Source organism: Sceloporus occidentalis, unplaced genomic scaffold (assembly GCF_023333645.1).
Source record: "Sceloporus occidentalis isolate IW3139 unplaced genomic scaffold, rSceOcc1.0.p SCAF_5, whole genome shotgun sequence".
Lineage (NCBI taxonomy): Eukaryota > Metazoa > Chordata > Lepidosauria > Squamata > Phrynosomatidae > Sceloporus > Sceloporus occidentalis.
The window spans coordinates 114,214,086-114,234,644 of NW_028316985.1; the positions used below are offsets into that span (position 1 = coordinate 114,214,086).

General features: G+C 39.1%; 1 protein-coding gene across 9 annotated transcripts in view; it reads right to left on the bottom strand.

Annotated features, from left to right (window-relative positions):
• APBB2 (amyloid beta precursor protein binding family B member 2) overlaps window positions 1–20,559 on the bottom strand; it is a 198,729-nt gene that overhangs the window by 87,392 nt on the left and 90,778 nt on the right. For all 9 annotated transcript variants that reach the window (XR_016281285.1, XM_089525147.1, XM_089525153.1 and 6 more), the window contains one exon: window positions 16,100–16,924. Coding sequence is in view for 8 of the 9 variants with exons in the window: in XM_089525147.1 (XP_089381273.1) it covers window positions 16,100–16,924 (825 nt within the window). In the remaining variant the exon portion in view is untranslated. The remainder of the gene's footprint in view (window positions 1–16,099; window positions 16,925–20,559) is intronic.

Below are 20,559 nucleotides of genomic sequence, written 5' to 3' on the forward strand. Positions count from 1 at the left end.
AGAAGCACCTCGATCACCTAGGCTGCATTCTCACTGCAGAAACAATCCAGTTTGACACCACTTTAACTGCCATGGCTCAGTGCTGTGGAATTCTGGAGAATTCTTGTTGTAGCACCAGAGCTCTCTGAGAGAGAAGGCTAAATGTCTCACAAAACTATAATTCCCAGAATTCTATGGCAGTAACACTGGTATCATACTGGATTATTTCTGCAATGCGGATGCCACCATAGTACTTTGTTTCCCATCCAGAAGAGGAGACAAGTATAATGAAATTGGAAACAAGTGAGCAAGAATGAGAACAATTATTTCTAACTGTTTGTAAGCCACATTAGATCCTGTAGAAGGAGAAAAGAAGCTTCTTTTATTGCAGTGAGACTTGTCTGATTCGTTGACTCGTTTTTTATTTTCTTGTACTGGACTGGACCCAAACAGACTGAACGAATTCTTTGTTTCCAAGGGGGGGGGGGGAACCTAGAAATATCTATACAGACAAAAATAGTATCAGAAACTAACCCTTTGGTATTTACTGTAACTGCCAAATTCTTACCCAGCTAAAAAACAGAAAAGCATGATGAGTTATGCTTGAGTATGGTTTCTGAAAGGGAAAGGATTTTCTGTAGTACTTAGGCTACCCAAGGTACAGACAATGAAAATCTTTGCTGTGTAAGGTCTACTTTTTTACAGATAGGAGAGCCATCTTCTAGGGCCAATCTAAGATACATCAGTGCAGTAAATAATGTTACAACAAAAGACAATAATGCTAAGAAAGGTGGAGGAAAGTAGAAAGAGAGAAAGACTGCATGTTAGATGGATGGACTCTATTAGGGAGGTTACTGGTATGACTTTGTAAGAACTAAGAAGAACAGTGGAAGACAAGGAGCTTTGGAGATGTCTCATCCACAGAGGTGCCATGGTTTGAGATCGACTCAAGGGTGGTTAACAACAACAAAAACCTTAAATCAAAGGGCATAAATGCAATGCCAGTCAAGGTATCTAACAAATACCGCTCTACCTTCCCAAATTTTTGCATTAAACAATTTGCTGTTCTTTTATGATGAAACTAGCTGCCTGAAGCAGAGGTCCCATTCTGATAAACAGCTGGGTTGATCCTGTGAGGTTGCCCTCCATGAGTCAGACTGAACTCATGGATGGAGCAGTGAGACTGCACCTCCTGAACTTTTTAAACATGAATACACCATATCAGATTGCAGGGGTGACTCGGTGTCTGAATGCAAAAATGCAACTTTGTTTCATCCACATTAATCAATAGATGCCAGGAAAATGCATTTTAGCCTAAACTTCTCCTTTTCATGCTAGCTTTCTATACACATGCAAATCACTCCTGCTTTCCCAGGTCACACAATATATATACCCAGCTCTTTTCCAGGCAAGCATTCTCTGAAAATGCCAGCCACAGATGCTGGCGAAACGTCAGGAGGAAACTCTTCTAGAACATGGCCACATAGCCCGAAAAACCCACAAAAAAACTAATTAAGTAATATTGTCATATCTGGTGAGCACCTCCCAGTTGGATCCACCTTTCTTTGGGTAACACATGGAAATCCACTGAACAAGTCCCACTCTCTCAGTCTCAGAGGAAGGCTAAGAAAACCTCATGATAGGTTCATCTTAGAGTCACCAGAAGTAAAAAACGATTTGAAGGCACACAATAACCATGGTTACTTATCTTGTAAATATACTTAATAATGGCTACCATTAGTAATTACTACTAATACTAGTATATTAGTAATTATAAACTAATACTAATAATAATTCCTAACAGCAATTACCACCTAGAATAGTATGCAGGTTAAAGTTACACCCACTACTTTATTCATAACTAATTCTAATGTTAGAAATAACTTCAGGTGATACACATTTGAGAAAATCTGTATGTGTTTGACACTGGTGGTGAGTAGGACTCTTCAACTGATTCCTCCTACCAAGTCTTCCCTCAGCTTCAGCAGTCAACACCTTGGATCCAGCTCTTCTGTCATTCTCACTAGCTTTTTTGAAAGCCACCACACACAAAAGTCTTGGTCTCTATCCATCTGATATAAGCACTTCTCAGACTTGCCTTTTTCAGTGATTATAGTTCTGGTCCCAGTACCTGGTACTTCATTCCATCCTTGGTCCTTTTCTTTCTTTCTGAGCTTTTCTACAGCCACATCTTCTCCTCAGATACTTACAACTAATTCTTCAACTTTCTACTTCCTCCTGAATCTCTAAACAACCCCCTTTATGCTTATTTTCCTTACTATTATCACATCAATTTTGAGGGAATAAAATAGCAGGACTTGTTTTAACACAATTATTAATTTTACTGTAATTTATTGTTATGCATTGTATATTTGGGTTGTAATCCCGCCTCGATTCACCTGGGAGAGGCGGGAAAATATAAATGAATGAATGAATCAATGAATGAATGAATGAATGAATGAATTATTGCCCCTGCTTGCACACTTCTCATCAGTCAGCTTATACCAGAATGTTGACTATGGAGAGCAATCAGTGAGGCACAATTTAAATCCTCTGTACCCTCATAAGTATTAAAGCTGGAGATGGCATGATAGCTATTGACAGTCAGTTAAACCCAATAACTAATAAAGCGGACACCTGCCTTTCCAAAAAGTATCTCCTAGGCAAAAATATCAGTTCAAAATGCCCTGTTTCTTTGCTGCAGTTGTTCAACTCTGCCATGGCCTATTATACATATACAGTGGGCCCTCACTGTCCACTGGGATTTCGTTTCAGGACCCCTGTGGATATCAAAATCCTTGGATGCTCAAGTCCCATTACATACAATGGGGTAATGAAATAGTGTCCCTTATATAAAACAATAAATTCAAGGTTTGCTTTCTGGATTTTTTCTGGTGAATATTTTTGAACCATGATTGGTTGAACCTGTGGATACAGAAGGCCAGCTGAAAACAAATAACACATTCTGCCCTCATACATAGGCTGTTTCTGCACATAGCCTAATGGAACTGTTTTACTTTTACCAGATATTTTATTTATATTAACTGTTCTCTGAAAAGCAAAAATAAACCCTAGAGGTTTCTTGATGGTGAGCTCAGAAAAAACTACAACATGAATATTCCCCCCTCTTCTTACATTTCTTTTCAAAGGTGTTTTTCAAATTCAATCCACCAGATGGCATCAAGTTTGATATTTCTAAGGAGTCTATTGTAGTTCATTGTTCAGCGCTTTCAAAAACCAATATATGCCATTTTTTTCTTCTGGATAATACAAATTACATAAAAAGTAATAACTTCTATATTGCAATATTCATGACTCAATATATAATAAAGTACTGGACATTATTATTAATGCATTTCTGTACTGAAAAACCTACTTTTTCCACACACAGAGAGACATAATGGGAGCCTTGTGTTTCTTTCATTTGTAATCCAACATCATAGACCAAACATTTTAAATCACTGTCCAAAAGGGCAGCTGTATTAGCTTGTAGAATTACCTAGTTCCATTTTTAAAACGAACATTAATTGCAGAATAGGTTTTCATATCCTGTTTATTTCAAATGTTAAGCACATGTTCAGCCCATCCTCTGCTTGACTTCAATGGACCAAAACATAGCGAAAGAACACCGAGCTTGGAAACAGCTAGTTACTAATAACTAGTTATTTCTAAGTAATTCTTGGTTTCCAATCATTAATGTATACTTAAGTTACATTTCAATTATTACTTAATGAGAGATAACACTAATCCTCTTGCAGTGTACTGTAATTGCAATTTTTTTTACTGAAGTAAAGGGGGCGCAATCTCACTAAATGCTCACTAAAGAATATCTCAGGGAAAAGACGCTGGCCTTATGCTCTATTGTGGCTATTGAGACAAATGGGAGGAGAGTATATATGGTATTTGAGGGCAGCTGCTTGTAGCATTCAGATGTTTTTGCTTTTAAACAATAAAAAAAAGTATTTAAAGGAGCTACCCTTTAAAAGTTGCAATGAAAACATGAAGTGGGCAGGGTGATGTCTTTGGAGACTTCTAGAGTCTTTGGAGTCTATCTCCCATAGGCCATACCCAGCCCACCAAAAGGTGCAGGGTGGGATTTTCAGCCCAATAACACCTGGAAACCTTCACTCAGCCTATCCCTGCAGCCACTAATTATGAATGTTAGGTGCTGAGTGTAAATAATTACCTTTTAAAATTAATTTTCCAAATATTTGTGGAGTACAACATTTGCTTGCACAAAGGATGCAGATTACACAGCTGGCGTTTCTAAGAAGGACTGGGAGCAGCCCTATCAGAAACTCTGGAAAGAAGCTGTCAGTCTCAGAGTTATTGATATTGAATGAAATGCTCCAAAGGTCTGTCTGTATAAAGCAACTTCAAGTACTGTTAGACACGATCAATCAATGAACTGTAATATGATCGTTTTTATAGAATCATACGCTCTGTTTCATTTACAAAAATTAAGGAATGGTACTCTGTATCAAGAACTACCTCAATAGGTGCACTTGTTCACCAAACTTTTGACTAAAATCTTGGGAATTAGCACAGTCATCAAGTCCTCATGGACTATTCCTACCCCAAGACTGGAGAAGGTACAGAAAGCTCTATCCTTGGGTTCAGGTCTGCGATCTCTTCTTGTACATTATCTTTCCATCCTCACCAAGCACACAGTTTTCTTCAACTAACAGCAGCATGGCATGCAGAAGGTATACAAATTAAATCCCTGGTAGCTGAGCATCCAGGTTCATGGAGGTTTTGACCGTGTTTGTAGAGTTTTAAACCAACGAACAGGTAGTTTTATTAGTAAATATCAAGAGATAACACCATAATACCTAAAGACAACTTAGGCAACAAACCAGAAGGCGAATATAATTCTGGATACTCTCCCTTTGCTGCCACAAAAATTTTGTTGGGCTGCCCTTAAAAGAAAATAATGAGGCTAAGGATTGGCATCCACACACTAACATCTGCATCAGAATCATACTGAAAAGTTTACCAGAATGAGTTATTTTTATCTACATCCCATGGGAAAGTGTTTTCTTTTCCAAAAGATGTTGACTTGGAAAATCAGATCTGGAGGCAGTGGTCTGCTATTACTTGCAGATTTGGAATTAGCAAATTTTTGAAACTTCACACAAGAAGGAATCCATTACTTCTTTGTGCAAACACAGTTTCCCATTTCTCAATTCTCCATCTTGCTTGGGCACAACTCTGTTTTCCTCACAAACCCAAAAAAGTCCACACAGGTAGTTAGAACCACCTAACTAGCTGTGTGGATGAACATCTCTCTGCTGATCCAGACATGGCTTGATGCTTCCATTCCCTGGGATCTAGCACAAGTATGCTAGTGTTTCACCATGCCAGGATCATGTTGCATCTTGTCAAACGGGTAACTGGAAGGAAAAATAGTGTTGAAAGCAGTTGTAGTGTAGTAATACTACTTTCTGGCCTCTCAAAACCAGATATGAAAAAGTTAAATGTATAAAGGAAATGTAATGTGGAGAGGGATTGTAACATTATGGGGAAAAAATCTCTGATTCTTACAAGTACATTTGTTATCCTCATCACCATCTTTGTCATCTGATCCATTCAACTAATCAAAGGTCACTGTTGCTGGAGAAAAGAAAGCGAGGCCAAGATGTAATTGCTGTGATAAACTGATGAATGAATTAAAACTTTCTCATCTGACAAACTCATTTACAGTAACATATAAATACGTTAGAGCAAGCCCCTCTTTTACTTCCCTCTCTTATGATTCACTCCAACAACATCAAGTTTAATTATATCTGATAAAGCATTTGACTTCTTGTTTATAAAATGTTCACTTATTTTCCACTGGTATTTTGCCTAGCAGTCCTGGGCAAGGACTGTTCAAAGTCGCAAAGTCTGTGGCAAATCTGAAACTTTATTCATGCCTTTGTGACTAGATCCTCTGATTTTTACCTTCTGTTCAGAACTGCAGCTTAGTCACTGTCTATCTTGCCAAAATGGGAATTGCTAGTTCAATATTGTCTTCACTCTTTCCTGCACTTTCTATACAAATACAGGAGATAGTGTATTTGCCCTTATATTTTGCTACATAACAACTAGTCATATGTTAAGTGATGCATAAGCATCAAAATGTTAAGTTTCGGTACTTTATTCGGTCATCAGTGTTATACAAAACTTAGTGAATTATGTGCTTAAGGCCAAAGTTTGGAAAGAACATATTATAAAGTGATCAATAACTTGTTACTTTGGGTGTGTAAGGGCATAACAATGGTCCTTTTACTAATATACATATACATCAGTTAACAAAGCCTCTAACAGTGAAGCTCTTTTTAACAAAGTTTTTTAAGACCCATCCACCCCTTCTTTTCTTGCTCATTCTCTGTCTAGCTCAAAGAATTTTATCAGCATTAGGAGAAGGGTGAAGAAGGAATGGAGAAACAGACTTTTGGTGTCAGTTTGCAGCAATGTGCCTGCAGTAAGCAATGCACCTGCAGTAAGCAATGCAATATACAAAGCTTGAGCTTTGAATGGGATTCTGCTCTAGCCAATTCTATAAATTTGGCCACCAAAATGGAAATCATAAAAAAGTAGATACCCCTAGGCTGAATTTTGGAAGAAGCCTTCAAGGTTTAAAATTTTTTTGTTTACTTATGCAAGGTTTGCTTGACCTTGTTGTTTCATTTTATATGTGCTTATTGTTAGTGACTAATAAAAAGTTTCTGAAACATGCTTACCTACTCTTCTTTTTTGTGGTATAGGAATCTGCCCCAATTCTTTCTATGTGACTTCTCATACCAAATTTTCTGTTGAAGAGGGAATGCCCAGGAACATATCTACTTCATTAACTGAGGTATACATGAACTGTATACCTTTGGATACACGTTTTTGTATAACAAGTAATGTTTATTATTACTTTTTCTTGTTATTTTGATAGGAAGCATCAATGCATTTTGTGACCACCTCCCCAATTTTTTTGGCCATTTTCTTTTGAATTTATTTTTTAAAAAGGGATCTGCAAAGTAATGAAAATGTTATGAGTAACAATATTGTTTGGGGCGGGGGGGGGGGGAACAAACGAGAAAAATATATATAACGAATGAGTTCCTTGTGTATTCCTTTGTAATGAGCTATCTAACAAATTACTTTCCAAAAGAGGTTCAAAGCTCATCTGAGGGGGAAGTTCCAAAATTCCACATGGATCAAAGAGCTGATTTTGTTCAGCTTCTTCTGTGTTAATATGTTTACATATAAGATGGATCACTATCTAAAGGCTTCAAGAAAGAGTGATAAAGTAATGTTGTTATGTGCCTTAGTAGTTTCCAACTTATGGTGAATCTATCACAGAGTTTTCTTGGCAAGATTTTTCAGAGGTGGTTTGTCACTGTCTTCTTCTCAGGCTGAAACAGTGTGACTTTCCCAAGTTCACTCAGTGGGTTCCCATAGCCAAGCGGGGAATAGACCAGTACTTAAACCACTGTATCACATTCTCATAATAAAGTAATACAGAATAATAAAGACATTCCTTCCAGTCTGGCTAGGTGCTCTATCTGAGAGAGAATGTGTTTTGTTAGCCACTTTGAAGCACACCTTGAGCCCTTGTCTACTCATTTCATGTTTCCTAAAGCTTATGGAATTCTTTCCCTGAAGAAGTGAGCCTGATGTCAATATTACTATCCTCTTGGCATCAGGCTAAGACCATTCTGTTCTCCCAGGCTTTTAAAGCCCCTTTAAAGATCTTGTTATTCTTGTTCCCGTGACATTGATTGTTGTTTTATATCTTGTACTGACTAGTTGTTTTGAGTCCCAGTGATGTATTGTAATTTTTTTTACTGTGTTGATATTTTGCATTTGAACATTTTGTTCAGTCTTTTTAAAATTATCATTAGGTTTTTTTTAAATGTGCAGGTCTCCAAATGTTAGACTACAATTCCCAGTAGCTCTAACCCATACAGCCAATGGTGATGAATGATGGGGAAATCGGTAGCATATGGAAGACTGTACAATTCCCACTTCTGATTTGAATCTAGCCAGAGGCCATCTGTCATTGCTACTGGTTGTAGCTAACCAGGCTTTTTTCCCTTGTTGTTTTTAGCAAAGTCCTATAGCCTATATAAAAGCCAAACTAGGAAGCATGAGTTACATGTTTCTGGTAGATGTTTTTTGTATGGATTTTTTATGGGCAGAATCTCCCTTGCAACATGTACTGGAAGTCAGGTAACCTAGTAAGATTATTCTTGAAATAGTTGATTGATTCTGCTCTCCTGGCTTTGGTCTTCAATAACTTTGGTCTTCAATAACATTTAGATGTCAAATTATCTGGAGGTTGATCGTGGAATGTCATCATCTGAAGATGGGCCTCATTGTGTGTTTACTTGCCTCAGAGAACCCCAGAAAGAGCAAGGTGAATACTTATTATTTACTATAGTGCCTTACTCGTTGATTGACTAATAAGCCTTAAAAGTAAATACCCGCCAACATTTCACAGAAGAAAAGCAGGATACATAAGGACAAGCAACATCAGAGGGTAGTCAAGATGGCAAAAGATATTAATAAGGAACAATACATAAACCAAGAGAGACTACACCTCAGCCTACTGGGAAGGGCAAGATTAACTGAATGCAAATCTATTCCGTACTTGGACCTCAGTTTGCGTCAACTGAAATACAGGTAAACTGAGGAACATTTTAGAAGCAGCTGAAAGAGTGGGATGACAGACGATTAGCTGGGACTGTTCCTGGAATATTTTGAGGGTATGAAACTATTGTCCCAAAAGCCTGTAACATGAAAATATCTTTTTCATTTTGAAAAAAGCCAAAAGGGGGAAATCAACTAGGGTAATTTGCCCCTTTTCAGTTCTTTTTCAAAAGAAACTAAATGGAAACCACTTCTTCTTCCTTAAGAAGAAGGCTGATTGCTTTGGAACTTAATTAGGGAAGACAGTGTTCTTCATCAATTGTCTGTAGATTGATATTGTGAGAGACAGTCTAAAGCTCTGCATCGCAAGCATGAGTTTCCTACAATGCAATTATACTAACTGGCCAACCCTGAGTAATGAGATATTTGCTAATTAATAATAAATAATATTCTGCAATACTTTCCGCATTGTGACAGCATATCTTTGACTTACTCTGCTTCACACAATCCAAACTGAGTCAGTAAATGTCTCAAGACATATATTTAAAATATTTATACTGTAGCAGAAGAAAAATATGTAACTGATTGACAAATTTATTTCTGTTCACTGGATTATGGCAACAGTTCTTCCCAACTCTGATTTATTCAACAGCCTCAGTGATTAATCCATAGTGTGAAACAACTGTCATTCCCCTAAAATTGAGCTGAAAAGAATTCCCAGTTGTCTGTCAAATCTATTTGACAGAAACAAATCAGGCACTGCCAACAACATGCTGAGCCTTTCCAAAACAATCTGCCATTACAAAAAAAAAAAAAAGTTGATTCACCTTGGAGTTGAAGAAAAAGACTAGGATGAACCAAGTTGTGTTTCACGTGATTTAAGTACATAGTCACAGAGGGGAGATTAGCAACAGTGTTGAGGAAAAGCCGGATGCTTGTTGAAAGGAATCTAGAACCTGAGTGAAAACATTTAAGCTTTGCAGATCACAGTTTTCAAACATAATCACTTAATTCGCCTCTAGCATTGAGGTGCTAACTGCTGAGCACCAGACCTGAACTGCCAGGATTACTTCAGCCTTACTGGGTAAGCTCTCGCCACCCTTAATCACCAGAAATAGTTACATGCAACATGCAGACAGAAATACAGGTTCACCTCCTCCCCACAACTACATCTTTAAGATCATTTCCCAGTGCAGGAATGAACAGCCAACATACACAAGCTGGAAAAGCAACATGTACAACTGTTTGTTACTTACATCTGCTAGCTGCTCCTCTGCATTTCAGCCTAAGCTGGTTTGCTATCAGCATCCTTTAAGTTTGCTGTGCACATGGTCTAACAGCTTCATGTTCACTTGCACTCTCCGTCTCTATAAAGCCTCCAGATCATTGTGGTGGCTTGAGCAGGGGAACGGTGGAGGGGGGGGAGGGAATCCTACTACGATGTATATGGCATTTATTTAGTCTAACAAACAAGGAACAGGATTTGGGGTGGAATTAAGAAGTGCCATCTGACGGTCCACAGACTTCAGAATGGAAACACCACATGCTGCCCATATAAATGACTACCTTCCCCCAATATGCCAGAAACCAAGACAGCTATAAAGGAATTACAGCAGTGTGTGCATGCAACACATTTGGTATTGAACCAATTCCAGACTGCCAGACACTCAAGTATTTCCTGACTGATACTGTTCAAAATGACAAGCTTTTGAGACCTCACAGCCTACAGGCATCAATCACATCACAATTTAATCAGCTCATCTGCAGACCAAAGCCAAAAAACCTCCTTCCATCAGTAAAAATGCACTGCAATGTACTGTTCGTAGATATTTTTACAAATATGAAAGCAAAAAAGTTCAGTAAAATTTATTGCAAAGATTTACTCTTTGAAGGAAAATAAGGGCTTATCGAAAATCCTAACCTTCAACTCCTCAAAGGTACACTGCAGCATTGCTAGGAATTGATTTAGTGAAATGTTCCTATTAGGGAAAGTGCTGCTGCTCTCCTCAGGAAGTTCCTCCCTCTTTTTGTAATCAATACTTAAAGGAAAGCCAAGAATCATGTCAGCCAAAATGACCAGGGAAATGGCTTTTTTTTTAAACACCCCTCAGGGACATAAGTTAAAATTAATTTAAAAACTGACTAGAAAATAACTGTTATCCTAAAAATTAACACTGGAAATCTTCACTTGCATACTAAAATCCTGCTGAAAGCATCCCAAACTGAACGAAGAATAGTATTACCAAGAAATTTAGTATACTTTAGATTGCCCACTATCACAAACATTCATTACCAAATTTCCACATAGCAATGCCATTGTAACTGCAGCACTTCCAGGCAGAAGACATTCCTGATTAAATATTACTCAGAGTGCTAAAATCTATACAGATGATATCATGAAGACCTAATCTATGCCACTTACAGAACATGTGTGTTAAATGGGTTTTCCACAGATTTCTAGATTTTCTATAACTTCTAAAAAGTCATATTAGACAGCATCATTTATGGCACTCCATAAGTGACAACTCCATCAGCCTTTGCCAATACACTCGTCCCTCCACATTTGCGGCTTTGACTTTTGCAGACTTGATTATTCACAAATTTTAGTAATATGTTCCCTCTAGGAATATCTAAGTCCTCCAGCGCAACTCTATGGTCAATTTTAACCAAAAGTCTCATTGAAGGACCTAGAGAGATTCCTAGAGAGAACACTCACTAGGCATTTGTAACTTCTCCAGCACAATTCTATGGTCAATGTCTGGCAGATGTTGACCACAGAATTGCACTGGAGGACCAAGAGATTCCTAGAGAGGTGTTCTCTCAGATAAAAACATAGTGTTTTTGTTATTTACGATTTTTCCATATTCACGAGGGTCCTGTGCCGTGAACCTCAGTCAAAGTGGAAGGACACGTGTAGAAGTTAACCAGCATCTGGAGAGCTACAGGTTCTCCAGCCTTATGGAAGAGAAGAAAGATGTACAGTTCACTAACATGGAACCTCCTCTTCTTGTCGTTACATACCCTCAAGTCAACTTCTATTTATGACAACCCTATCCTTTGTATCTAACTTTCTACTCCACCTTGCCACTTGGTCTATACTACTTAGCAGTCCTGCATCTTAACTTTTCCAAATGCCCACTGCCATTTACCACCCCAAGATAATCGACTCTGCACTCACAACAGCTATACTGGTTGCATTATTTCTTTGTCCTGACTTTCCTTTCTGAAAGGCTTTCTGCCTTCTACCTGGTACTCTTGATTCTGTTAACCTCATCTTTTAAAAAAGCTATACAGTGCGCCCATGCCATATGTGGGCACACAATACACGGCTTCCAGCATAAACGGAAGCCGCGTGGAGAGAAAAACAATGATGTGCACTAACGTGCTACTGCGCTGCCGCCACATACACACATTCCTATTATTTCCAATGGGATGTAAGCATATGCAGATTTCCCCTTTCGTGGGTGATCCGAAACGGGGAGGGCCCACTGTATTAAAACTTGAGGCCAATTCACAATCATGTTTGTCACACAAGAAGTAACACTGCCAGCTGATACGCAGGTCTACCTCATAAATTGGTAACTTTTTCCAAAATGCCTCAGCAGTTTGAAAGTTCTAAGCATCAACAAAGATGCAATAATCAAATTAGAAATGCACTGTTGAAAACAACTCCATCAAAATGAACTGTTTCTTAGAATGGTTTTTACTATGAACTTGGCACTTAGAGATCAGGAAGCACAAGTGCCTAAGTGCTTCCTGTCTCTACATGCTCATCTAAAAGAGGTCATTTCTAACTTTTTCCCTGGTAGGGCGTGCAAAAATTCCATTTTGAATGAGACAAAAAACACAGACTCAAGACATTCTCAAACAACACAGCAGCTCATTAGGGACATACACATACCAGTGCTTAAGAAAGTTAGGCCTGATACAGACTTCCAATTTGCAGTGGCCTGGGGCCGAAAATAGGGCTCAGGAGTGAGGCACGCTCCCGAGCCCTACCACACCATCCGGGTGCCATCATGGCTCACCCCCGTCCATACAGGGCCCGCCATGATGACGCAGGCGTAGTGCTGCATCCAAATTGGGCGGCACTGTACGTGCATCATCATTGCACGTGAGGGCACCAATGGTGCCCGGTGCACACCCTAGGAACCCACCGGGAGCGGGTTCTTTTTAGGGCTCCTGGAAGCTGCACAGTTTGGTTGTTGCAGCCTCCATATGGGGGAGAAGGGGGCAGCTTCTCACCGCCCTTCTCTCCTCATCTGTTGAGCCCCTTACTTTGTTGAATACAACTCTCAGTATCTCCTAGCCAGCCAGTGACTATGCTGATTGGTGGATTCTGAGAGTTGTTGACACCAAAAGTAATTTTTCCAAGCTCTGGCCTCTACCATCAGCATACAAGTGCCTCCTGTCTCCCCTCATTGGTGTGCTTTTTGTGAAGCTACTGCCCTGAAGAATATCCACAGCTTTATACTTAATATTCCCAACACTGTTACTCATCCTGGGGGGGGGGGGGGGGGATCATGAGCTGGCCTCAGATTTAGCTATCTCTTTGGGTAACAGCAGGCAAAACTACTCCACTTACACATTTATGCTGCCAACATTATGCAGCAGCGGTTTTATATATACTGAATGCCCCAAACTTGCTTGACAGTAAAGCAGCTGCTGGATTCCACTCCAATGGGTGGAACAGCAGCCCTTCCTCTTTTTTCTGTAGATTTAAGTGTCCACTTAGGAACATAGATCAAGCCAGCAATTTTGGCAGGAATTCTAGGCTGTTTTTAAAAAAGATGCTGAAGCACAGGTTTATCTGGCCAAATTCATTCATATTTCAATGTCTTGTTTCATAGCTTTGAGGAAACCTGAAAACCATGTTTGCAAAAGCATGGTCTGAATTATGATTGCATTCTCTCTCTCCTCTTTTGCCTTAGCAACAGATACTTGAGCTAAGGCCAGGCTAGCACTTGAGAGATGTACAGAAGCATCAAAGTGGTTAAAGGAAGGGCTAGGAAAGGCCTCTAAAAATATGTGGGAAGAAAAATGAGGATAAAGATAAAGAAAAGGGGTGTAATACAGGAGTAGCAAAAGTGGGTGATTAGGTGACAGCTAATTAATCTGGTGTGGAAAACTGTGTCCCTTCAGATATTGGATTACAACACCAGTCAATACTGGGGGACTGGTAAGGGATTGGCTGCAGTCCAAAAACATCAAGACAAATGCCCACTTCTGTGATCTATAAGGACAGCTGGCAGAAGGCAACACTGAGATAGAGAGTCAGTGTGGCATAGTGGTTTGAGTGTTGGACTACGACTCTGGAAACCAGGGTTCAGTTCTCAGCTTGGCCATTAAATCCACTGTGATGACACTTTATTTGTAAACACTGTCCTTTTTGGCTGACTAGAAAATAACTGTTATCCTAAAAATGGTTTGACAATGTTTTACTTATTGCTCATTTTATACACTTGTAACTGTTATGGTTTCCTTTACACAACAACAAAAGTACTGTTGTTGTGTGCTTTCACGTCATTTACCACTTTGGCCATCCTAAGGCAAACCTATCATGGGGCTTTCTTAGCAAGTTTCTTCAGAGGGGTTTTGCCATTGCCACCCTCAAACAAAAGGATATTCCTTGAAAATAATGGCTTAATGTTGGTACCAGAGAGAACCCAAAATAATTTATTGCCTGAAAGCAAAATTAAAATGGTTACCTCTAACTCTACATTCCACATTCAAAAGCAAACTGCATTGGTTGTTGAGTCTAACTTCAATACTGACAAGGAGATAGTGTCTCCTACTGCTCCTGAGGAAAACACGCTAGCTGAACATACAAACCCTCTGTCCTCCAATAGTGAGGAATGCCAGGAGACTCTGGATGAATGGTTGGAGAGCTGCCACTTTTACTTCCCAGTGTCTGCAGCCTGAGGCAGTTGGCTCACTCTACCTAGTGACAGGAGCAACCTGTTGAAACTGCCATTATCATGTTGGAGAACCTCTTCAAAATAATAGGTTGCCATGCAAAGATGCCCTCCCCTGAGTTGTATTTTAAACAGCAAGTACACCAATGAAGAGAAAATACAAGTTTGCTCCAAGATGTCTGCTGATATAAATACACACAAATACTTCAACTAATCACTGCACTGTCTCAAAATATCAATCTATTCTGAAATCCAAGATATTAACTTTCGCTTCCTTTGGTGTGAAAGACAGACCAAAGTGTCAATTCAATTTAGGCCTTCAATGAAGTATTCAGAGAGAGAGAGAGAGAGAGAGAGAGAGAGAGAGAGAGAAGAACTTTTCAAAGTTCTTGAATTTTAAACAATAATTTAACAAAATATTTCTCATAACCTGATGGAGAAAACACTATTCAGTCAACTGCAATATGGGTTTTGTACTCCAGCAACCATCTTATACATCTTAAAAATCTTTATTTCGAAATATACCATGGAAATATCTATCTTCAAAATAGAAGAGATGAATGTCAAAGACCCTCTGGATCAGTTCACAAATGATAGCCCTATGGTAGTTCAGCTATTAGGCTTACATCTCAGATTGTGGCCGACAGCAGAATACAACATCACCAAGTGCAGCACATTGTGTGGGCATACAGAATAGTAAAAATCTAGTTAAATCATGGTCAATTGTTGCGGGGGGGGGGGGGGGATCCATCAATTAAGTATACTCAAGTTTACGAAAATGTCAGAGAATGAAAGATTCAAAGCAATTAGAAGGAACCAACAATTTTAGAGGAAAATAAGAGAAAACAAATCAAACTCATCAAGACAATTAAATTCAGATTGTGTACAAATGGGAAGTTCAAATTTCAGAAGTTTATAAAATACTGCAACAGTGACTGTATATGTTAACTGGGCTTTATATGTCAAAAATCAGGCACATGACCTGTCCTCATGGGTCTCCCCCACTTAATCCACTGACATTTCAAACAACATAATTTCCAAAAGGCTTGAAAAGCTCTTAGTGGGAACGGGGATACAATAGAGAGCATCAGTCAGTGGGCTTCTGTACACCTCAAAACAATGAGTTTCGCTACACAGATTCTGTTGCCCAAGCCATTGAGCAATTTACTTTCTAAATCCGCAGGTGGTCCAATTCCGTTCATGTAGCAACTAGAGAAATACAGGTAAGACCTGGACCAAAATTGCATTGTGGAGTGCTTCTGTTTATTTTTCTAGTCAGACAGCCACACCTTCCCCTCCATGACACGTCACATTATCTCCCTTTGACTGTCTCACTGCCCTTCCCCAACAACAGTGAATGCTAACAATGGATTGTTATGAAATTTACAGAGATGACTGAATGTACCATAAATAAAATTTAGCACAAAATTTAAGCTCAGCATTTGCAATCTGTATCTGCAACCTCTGCTGAAACATAAGAAAAATGACATATTGGCCTAACTTTCAAGTTTAGTAAGAAATTACTCAAATGTTTAACATTTCCTCACTCCCCACTGAAATACTAAATGAAGCGCCCATACCTGTTTCATCTGGTGAACTTGGGGAAGCACTATCCTGCGACAATGTTGTCCAACTGGAGTCTTCATCACTTGGAGCTAGGTTCTGAATCCGGTGTAGTGCACAATCTGTTTTTGCACCAGTTTTAGGGTGATCCTTTTTTGTCTCTGGACTTGATGATACAGTTGCTACTTGCCCATCTTCGGGACTTGTTGGCTTGTTTGCTTTCTGTGGTAAGGCATCCTCATTAACAATCACTGTGGATGGTTGATTGTTGCATTGTGAGGACAGTTTCTCCTCTCCCACCACTTGGCTGTTCCCATAATTCTGATCAACATCCCTCGTGGATGTCTCGAGGTCTGCATAGTAATTTAGGAAGCTCTTGGTTCTCCGGCGTTGTGAGGGCAGGATTTCACTGCCTGAGGAATCCTGTTGGCTTGGCTCTTTCCCTTCCAACTTCTCTGAGGTTATATTTATGCCTGCAGCAGTTGTCGGAACAGTCGGGTTTTTATTGGGATCCTGGTGCCCCTGCTCTGCTGCCTTCCTCAGTTGGTTCTCTCCATTCTTTACCAGCTTGATATTGGAGGAATTGTTGCCCAGGAGGGGCTGTGCTGCAGGGTCAGAAAGTCCCATTGCCGTCTGAATGTTAGTCAGTGCATATTTTTTCCGGCACTTTGGAGGGGTGCTGTTCTTGACTTCCGTGTGCTTGATTTCAGCATTTAGGAGTTCGTTGTGGGAGGAGCGCAGGTGAAGGGTGTTGGGTGGAGTGGCAGGACCGTTCCGATTCACAATGTCAGTTGTGCTGTTGCTTGCCATAAACCCTGCCAAGGTTTCCACACCAGAGTCAACTAGGAAAAAAGCAGAAATGTTCATATGATAAAGCTTTTTGCATTGTAATCAACTGGCGTATACATATGCCCACTGGCTAAAGAAGCACCAGATGTTCTGCACATAACTCCCCAGCCCAGTCTAGGTCTGTATGACCACAAGTACAACTGAAGGGGCTACCTAGTCTACAGTCTTAACTCCACCAGCATCCTGTTTCTAGTAGGGGTCAACTAGACATTTTTGGTGAACAGGGCACTGTTTCTTCCCAGCGACTAATATTTGAACTATATTGAGACTCAAGGAATAGTTAGTGGACTGGGGACTTTAGTTTTGGAATCCTCTCACCAATGTAACTATTGGCCATGCTGGCTGGGAATGTCAGAGATATAACTTTTCAAGGATTTGCCCTTGAACATGGGAGGTTTTCTGTATGTATTGTGTAGCTGCTGTACTTGTGGTCATACTGCACATTAGTTGTGATTAACAGTCATTAACCAATTCAGTCTTCCCAGGTTGCCTAATTCCCTTGTCAAGCTCTCTAAACAAGGTGAAGTCGAAGGCTTTCATGGCTGGCACCCATATTTTTTGTGGGTTTTTCGGGCTATGTGGCCATGTTCTAGAAGAGTTTCTTCCTGACGTTTCACCAGCATCTGATGCTGGTGAAACATCAGGAAGAAACACTTCTAGAACATGGCCACATAGCCTGAAAAATCCAGAAAAAACTACCTCTAAACAAGCTCTTACAACCACATCTTGGTGTCGGACCCTGGGGCAGCATTGTAGAGAACACAATGCTTCAAGGCTCTGTCCCTAGGTGCTACTTTGACACTTCAGGTACAAAAATAAAGGCAACCACTGAAACGGTCATTAAGACAGGCATTTTAGAGAGGATTCAGATGCCAGAGGGAAATAATGTTCTTTAATTTTATTTATTTATTTATTAAATGTAATTAATTTTATTGCTAGTCCCCACATGGAAGTGAATAAGAATAGAAGCAAAATCTGATACAAAGTGCAAGCCTATGACTCTACCAATGTTACCTTTCTTTTTCTGTATAACTTTTTAACATGTTTTCCCTGATAAAAAAAGTCAGGAGGTTCAAAAGCTTGCATGATGTATTTTGAGAAATAGAGGTACAGCTCTGTTGTGGGCTTTGTTGTAATTTACAAAGAGAAATAAGGCACTATTATTTTCCTACTCAGAACAACTTCCAGTTTTGCTGCAAGAACTCCAACATTTTTACTGGTATTTGCCATAGTACATGTAAAGTCTGAAGAGAAGGCACACATCTCTCAATATATAATGGATGTGTGCCAGGAATCCAGAACCTGTACACACCTTTAAAGAAATGTCTAATTAAAACAGGGCAGCAGTAGGGCAAATATATCCTGCTGAATAGGCAGTCTGTTTCTGGTCATTTCACTCTCCAATTTCTTAGTGAAGATTTGTATGACACAGCTGGTTCTTATGTCGTAAGGTTATGCAATGTGAATAAAGAGCAGAGTAAAATGCCAAGGAAAGGCAATAAATTGAAATAGCTGAAACTTTAGTGTGTTGCTGTAAATAGTATCTGAGTGTATCTGTATATTGTTGCCTTTTTAATAATGAATTTGATACCTAACTGGTGCTTTGTTTAGATCGTGGGTGCAGAATACTTAAGTCTCCAGAGTGTGGAGGGACTCAATATTCTGTCACAACTTTTCTGTAACATAGTATGGGTTTTATTTATATTCACATCCATGAACTGTTGACTATGTAAGCCAGATCAGACATTTTAATCAAAACACACACACACACACACACACACACACACATATACTCTTAAATAAAACAAATTGACTAGTCTTCAAAGTGGTACTTTCTTTCCTCCTCTCTTTTTACACAGACTATCGTGGATTTTCCTTTGAATAAAGCCATTTGGAACATTGTAAACACTTTTGGACAGCAGTAATCTCATGGGCAAAGAATTCAAATGAAAACAATTTGCAAAAGCTTTGGAGGGATTATTCTCAGATTTTACATTGGAAAGGTAGATTATAGAAATCAAAGTTCGACTGTGGCAATGTGGTAGAACTCCTGAGTCACTAAGAAATCTTACACCCTGCCCTGTGAAGTAAATAATAGTTCACAGCTCAGCATGCAATTATTATTGCATCTGTTCACAGCTTGCAAGCTACTGTTAAAAAATAAAAAAACTAAATTCATTAGGAAGGTAATAGGCATTTTTAAAGCCGGATGGTATGGTAATTGTTGTACTTGTGTTTGATCCTGTACTTGATCTGTACCTTGATCTGCTATAGCTGGCCCAATATATATGAAATGTATCTGCAATGAAGCAGTTATGGATAACTAGTGGAATAATTGTTTCTTCACTGCCTGACAATTTAAAGAATACAAGACCTGTCAGATATACATTTAGGTAACATTATTCCCAGAATTCCATAGCATGGAATTCAGTTATATGCATTTTCACATTTCAAAAATGTATATTTTTGTGTCAACAAATGCATCACAAGCTTGCAAAAGTGCAATTTTCTGAGGTGAACTGCAGTTTATCTTCCAATAAATTAAAGGAAGTGGGGAAAATATAAATTTGGCACGAATCTTGAAAGCAGCAAAACTATTTTCCTTCCCTACTACCAAAAGACCCTCTTCCAAGCATTCCCCATGCTCTACTGGTTGGGATTACTTTTATTTTTAGAGCTGGGTGAGCAGTTAACCAATTTCAAATGAGCTGTTTTGTACCTTTTTTTTGATCTTGTTGTGAGATGCCATAAGTCTCAGTTTTAAACAGAGGGCAAAATATAATTCAAATAAATGTATGAAGACACAGCCCATTGTAGGATGGTTTCCAATAAAGTTCTGTTTATGTTCTGCCATTGTGCTTGGGTAGGAAATGACTTCTTCTAGCAGTTCTTACTGTTACTCTGCCCAGCGAGTACCATTCCGGTTTTCCATGGACCAGTCTTTAAGATAGGTAGATATTAACCTCAATCTAATCCTCTCCATTATCCCCTTTCACTTTCCCCTTTTAGTAAACTCTGAATGCCGGATGTTTAGAGTGAGTTATTCTAGACAGGCCCGTAGAAAACTTTCCACCTCTGCTTTAAGTTCTTGATACCTCATAATATTTACACCAATTGCACTCTGCAGGAAAACCACAGCATTGGCCAAAGCTATAACTATCATTTAAAGAAAAGAATTAGCTATAAAATGACTGGCTATTATCACAAAGAGCAGGAGGAAGATTACAGCTTGTAAAATATACCTATAAACTGCTGGTGCATGCTGACAACTTTATTTATGAAACAAACTAAAATTCAAAAACTTCAGCTCTTCTCCTTCCATTTCAAAGCCCATATAGCTGCTGTTTCATTTTTGTAAAACCTTTTTTAAAAGTTTTCTGCTCTGGCAGCAGAAAAGCCTCCAGAGTAATAAGTAAGGGCTTGAAGAGACTGAGTTTCAGCAGGGATTATTCAACAGTGGCAAACCAGTAGCAGATTCTGGATAACAGGCTTTAATATTCCCTTTAATGTTACCAGACATAATCCAGTAATGACAGAACATTAAGTAGTAAACTGAATGAGGAAGGAAACCTTGTTGTGTGGAGAGAAGTATTTCCTTAAAATTCCTATTTTTGTTATAGCAACCAAA